Source organism: Sus scrofa, unplaced genomic scaffold, assembly GCF_000003025.6.
Source record: "Sus scrofa isolate TJ Tabasco breed Duroc unplaced genomic scaffold, Sscrofa11.1 Contig61, whole genome shotgun sequence".
NCBI classification, from domain to species: Eukaryota; Metazoa; Chordata; class Mammalia; order Artiodactyla; family Suidae; genus Sus; species Sus scrofa.
The window spans coordinates 164,635-170,421 of NW_018085264.1; the positions used below are offsets into that span (position 1 = coordinate 164,635).

General features: G+C 39.9%; 1 protein-coding gene across 1 annotated transcript; it reads left to right on the plus strand.

Annotated features, from left to right (window-relative positions):
- Positions 1-602: 602 nt before the first annotated feature.
- LOC110258997 (olfactory receptor 2W1-like) lies at positions 603-2,575 on the plus strand. The gene has a single exon (XM_021082293.1). The coding sequence runs from the start codon at positions 1,330-1,332 to the stop codon at positions 2,275-2,277; it is 948 nt and encodes a 315-aa protein (XP_020937952.1). The 5' UTR covers positions 603-1,329; the 3' UTR covers positions 2,278-2,575.
- The last annotated feature ends 3,212 nt before the right edge of the window (positions 2,576-5,787 follow it).

The following is a 5,787-nucleotide window of genomic DNA, read 5'->3' on the forward strand; positions in this document are numbered from 1 at the left end:
CCCAGTGGAAATGCCCACAGAAGTAGCTGAAATTGTAAATGTGACACTGCAAAAGAGGAGTAGACTAGAAAAAACAGAATTCTTAGTTATGTGTGCAAAATTAGTAACTAAAGTCATAGAGGTAGAGGAAATATGGGAAAGACAGGATCCCATTAGAAAACTGCACATAGATTCAGGGAGAAAGGAGGAAAGGAATGGAAGTTGCAGTGGGAGAAATGCTAGTGAAAAACTGAAAAGAATTATTTATGAAGGCAGAGAGAAAGTCTAATATAGAAGATATAAAGCTGCCATAGAGAATTCAAACAGAAAAATAATTTCGAAGAGACCACTGGTTTAGAAAACAGAAATTCATTTGCGTGCTTGAAAGACTTTGTTAATAGAATATTTGGCTTGAGCTTGAAATAAGACACTAGATCTTTTTAGATATGAAAGGAAAGATACAGACGCTGTCATCAAAGTTTCTTTTAACAAATATCAAATGTTTACAGATTTTTTTCTGTGCTAATCCTAAGTCACTAGGGATATAAACAAAATAATTACACAATTCTCCCTTCTGAAGTGCTTTAACACTTAAATGCATGAGTAGTAGAACTTGGGTTTTTGTAAGATGAGGGAAAGAATGCAAATGAATATTAGAGATTAAATATAAAATTAAGAAATGGGTACATTTTTAAAGAATTACTCCCATAGGAAATAGTAGAAGATGGAATCAAAAGTACAGATGAAAAAAACAGTATCTTCAATGACAGGGAGGGCCCTGGTTCTGAGAAGAGGTTGAAAAAGGCAAAAAATACCATTTCAAAATACAAAATTTTAGTTGGAAGGTAAGTTTAAATTTTAAAATAAAAGATCGGAAGATTGATATAGCAGAGTGAAAATGGATAGCAAGATTGAATCTTTGCAGCTTAAATATTAGAAAAAAAGGCATAGGGGTTAGAAAACCTTCATTTTCTATGAACTCTTGGATAAAGGGGGCAATAATTTGTTACAGATTCCCAACCTCCTCTCGAGCATCCTGATTTATAAAGGGAAGTCCATCAGGTTTTATTTAGCCATTTTCCCCAGGATTTTCCTCTGAGGCTTTTGCAGTTTTTTGCCTAGACAAAGTAATTGAGAGTATGGACTCTGTAGACAAATTGCCCTTGAAATAAATTTTATACCTAACTGGATAAACAAAAAAATAGAATAATTATGAGATATAAAATATGGATCTTTTTATTACACCATGTTTTTCTGAGCAATATATACCAGTAATATTGTTTTAAAATATACTCACTTTGGCTTCCAATATGTTGCTTTTTTATTTTCACAGCTGATATTAATAGGGAGATGATAAATGATAACTACTTTGGTGGATTTATACTCCTTGGATTTCCAGGGCAGCCTCAACTGGAGATGATCATCTCTGGGGTTGTCTTTTTCTTCTACACTATTGCCTTGATGGGAAATATCGCCATCATTGCGCTGCCATTACTAGATGAACGTCTCCAAACTCCCATGTACTTCTTCCTTAGAAGTTTGGCCATTTTGGATCTCTGTTATACCACAAATATAGTCCCACAAATGTTGGTCAATGTTTGGGGTAAAGACAAAAAAATCTCCTTTGGTGGCTGTGCCTTTCAACTTTTCATCGATGTGACATTATGCACAGTTGAATGCATGCTTCTGGCTGTGATGTCTTATGACCGATTCAATGCTGTCTGCAAGCCTCTACACTATATGACCATAATGAAACCCCAACTCTGTGGAGGCCTGGTGGCCATGACCTGGGTAATTGGTATCATTAATTGCATGATACTGTCTCCCTATGCTATGAGTCTTCCTCGATGTGGGAACCACCACCTGGATCACTATTTTTGTGAAATATCTGCAATGGTCAAAATTGCATGTGTGGACACAACAGCCATGGAAGAAACCTTATTTGCATTGTGTTTTTTTATTTTCCTCACACCACTTCTTCTTGTTCTGGTTTCATATGGCTTCATTGCTGTAGCTGTGCTCAAGATCAAGTCTGCGACAGGAAGGCAAAAAGCATTTGGGACCTGTTCCTCTCACCTCATTGTGGTATCAATCTTCTATGGGACTGTTATCTACATGTACATCCAGCCAGGAAACAGTCCTTCTCAGGATGAAGGTAAACTTCTCAGTATCTTTTATTCCATTGTTACTCCCAGCTTGAACCCACTAATCTATACACTAAGGAATAAGGAGTTTAAGGGGGCCACGAAGAGGCTCATTGGAAAAGAAAAAGATTCTGGAGAAACAATAGGACACTAACATCTTTTCACAAGGCATTTCCAATAAAGAAATTGGCCTCATATGACCTTTAAATCATTGTCAACTTATTTTAGTAGCAGTCATCACCTGAAAATAAAAATAATGCCTAAAAATTTTCCTTATATTTTAGTGTCAGTGTCCCATATTGCCGAGGGTTGATTCGAAACTAAAAATGTCTTTCACTGCCAGCTCCAGGCAGGACCCTCTGCAGCCCAGAAAAGCTGCAACAAGCCTGGCCAAGTCAGGAAAAGATCTCAGACGGTTTTTCAGAGTCGGGCTGCCCCAGGGAGGAGCCTTTTGGGTCTCCAATGGCCCTGCTACCCGCCCAAGCCCCCAGGGGGTGCTGAGACCTAGTGGACCAGCTGCATAGGACTGCCAGCTCCAGGCAGGACCCCCTGCAGCCCAGAAAAGCTGCAACAAGCCTGGCCGAGTCAGGGAAAGATCTCAGACGGTTTTTCAGAATCGGGCTGCCCTGGGGAGGAGCCTCTTGGGTCTCCAACAGCCCTGCTACCCGCCCAAGCCCCCAGGGGATGCTGAGACCTAGTGGACCAGCTGCATAGGACTGCCAGCTCCAGGCAGGACCCCCTGCAGCCCAGAAAAGCTGCAACAAGCCTGGCCGTGTCGGGAAAAGATCTCAGACAGTTTTTCTGAGTCGGGCTCCCCTGGGGAAGAGCCTCTTGGGTTTCCAGTGGCCCTGCTACCTTCCCAAGTCCCCAGGGGGTGTCCTACTCCCACGGAATAAAGGCTCAGCACCACCAGCTCCCTGGAAGAGCCCCTGCAGCCCAGAAAAGCTGCAATAAGCTCAGCCAGATTGTGAAAAGATCCGCCTACATTCTCAGGCCGTCCTTCTGAGTTGGGCTGCCCTAGGGAAGAGCCTCTTAGGTTCTCAGTGACCCAGATAGCTGCTCCAGCTCCCAGGGGGTGCTGCACCCCTGAGGAACAGCTGCCCAACACCGCCAACCCCCTGCAAGAACCCCACAGCCTAAAAACACCAGAGCAAGCTCTGCATGACCAAGTGAAATCTGCTACCATCGTGGTGTGGACCTCCCAGTCCTGTCTGCCCTCAGGAAGTCCTCCTTTGCTTCAAAGAAACACTGTTAGCCCCATCAACACTCCAGAAAAGCCACACTGCCTCAAAAAAGATTGACCAACAACGCCAGCCCTCAGGAAATATTCCACCGCAGTGACAAGGCAAACACTGCCCGATAACGGAGAGTACAACTCCCTCAGGAGAAAGAAAACAACAAGCAAGATGAAGAAGCTGAGAAACCACCCCCAGTCAAACCAACAGGAGAACTCACCTAAAACAGTCAACAATGAAACAGATCTCTGCAGTCAGACAGACCTGGAGTTCAAAACAGAAATAGTGAAAATACTGAAGGAATTAAGAGAAGACATGAACAGTAATGCAGATACCCTCAGAAAGGAGCTAGAAAATATAAGGAGGAGCCAAGAAAAACTAGAACATTCATTTGCAGAGATGCAAACTGAACTAGGGGCAGTAAAAACCAGAAGGAATAATGCAGAAGAACGAATCAGTGATATGGAAGATAGAATAATGGAAATCACCCAATCCGGTCAACAGACAGAAAACCGAATCAAAAAACTGGAAAGCAATATAAGAGACCTATGGGATAATATAAAGCAGGCCAATCTATGCATAATAGGAATTCCAGAAGGAGTAGAAAAAGATAAGGGGATGGAAAATATATTTGAAGAAATTATCGCTGGAAACTTCCCAAATCTAAAGGATACTGGGTTCAAGATACAAGAAGCACAGAAGGCCCCAAACAAACTGAACCCAAACAGACCCACACCAAGACACATCATAATAAAAATGGCAAAAGTTAGTGATAAAGAGAGGATCCTAAAGGCAGCAAGAGAAAAACAGAATGTGACCTACAAGGGAACCCCCATAAGAATATCAGCTGATTTCTCTACAGAAACACTACAGGCCAGGAGGGAATGGCAAGAGATATTTAAAGTGCTCAAAGGAAAATATATGCAACCTAGAATACTTTACCCAGCAAGAATATCATTTAAAATAGAAGGGGAAATAAAAATTTTTCCCAACAAACAAAAACTTAAAGAATACAGCAACACAAAACCCAGGTTAAAGGAAATATTGAAAGGGCTTCTCTAAACCAAAAAGAAAGGAAGGAAAGGGAAGAAAAAAGAAAAGAAAAAAATAAAAAAGAAGAAGAAGAAGAGGAAGAACTAGGACTGAGGAAACCGTAATCAGAGAGCAGTCACTCAAATAAGCCAGCATACAGATTTAATCATGAACATGCTTCAAACAAAATAAAATTAAAAAGAAAAAAATAGAAGAGTCATCAAAACCATAAAATGTGGGCAAGGGATGTTAGGAAGTAAATAACCCTTTTTGTTTGTTTGTATGTTTCTCCTCTTAATTTTAATATAGTAATGAAGTGTTTGAACTTACAGGACCATCAGGCTAAAACACACAATTATGGGAAGGGGTTAGCATATTTAAAAAACAGGGCAACCACAAGCCAAAACCAAATATTGCATTTGCAAAAAATGAAAAAAAAATACACTCAAGCAGATAACAACAGGAGACCATCCAACCAAAAAAAAAAAAAAAAAAGAAAGGAAGAATGGGGAACCATAGAATCAACTGGAACACGAGGTTCAAATGGCAATAAATAATCATCTATCAATTATCACCTTAAATGTCAATGGACTGAATGCCCCAATCAAAAGACACAGAGTGGCTGAGTGGATAAAAAGGCAAAAACCTTCAATATGCTGCCTACAAGAAACTCACCTTAGGACAAAAGATACATATAGATCGAAAGTGAAAGGGTGGGGAAAAATATTTCACGCCAATAGACATGACAGAAAAGCAGGAGTCGCAATACTCATATCAGAAAAAATAGACTTTAAAACAAAAGACATAAAGAAAGACAAAGAAGGACACTATTTAATGATTAAGGGATCCATCCAAGGAGAGGATGTTACTATCATCAACATATATGCCCCAAATATAGGAGCACCCAGATACATACAACAAATATTAACAGACATAAAGGGAGATATTGATGAGAATACAATCATAGTAGGAGACCTTAATACCCCCCTACATCAATGGACAGATTCTCCAGACAGAAAACCAATAAAGCAACAGAGATCCTAAAGGAAACAATAGAAAAGTTAGACTTAATTGATATCTTCAGCACACTACATCCAAAAAAATCAGAATACACTTTCTTCTCAAATGCTCATGGAACATTCTCAAGAATCGACCACATATTGGGACACAAAGCGAATCTCAATAAATTTAGGAGCATAGAAATTATCTCAAGTATCTTCTCTGACCACAATGCCATGAAATTAGAAATCAACCATGGGAAAAGCAAAGAGAAAAAACCTACTACATGGAGACTAAACAACATGCTACTAAAAAACCAATGGGTCAATGAGGAAATCAAGAAGGAAATTAAAAACTACCTTGAAACAAATGATAATGAAGACACAACCTCTCAAAAC

What these genes read in the sequence shown, in the direction of transcription:
- LOC110258997 (XM_021082293.1), top strand. Translation starts at nt 1,330, where the DNA reads ATGATAAATGATAACTACTTTGGTGGATTTATACTCCTTGGATTTCCA.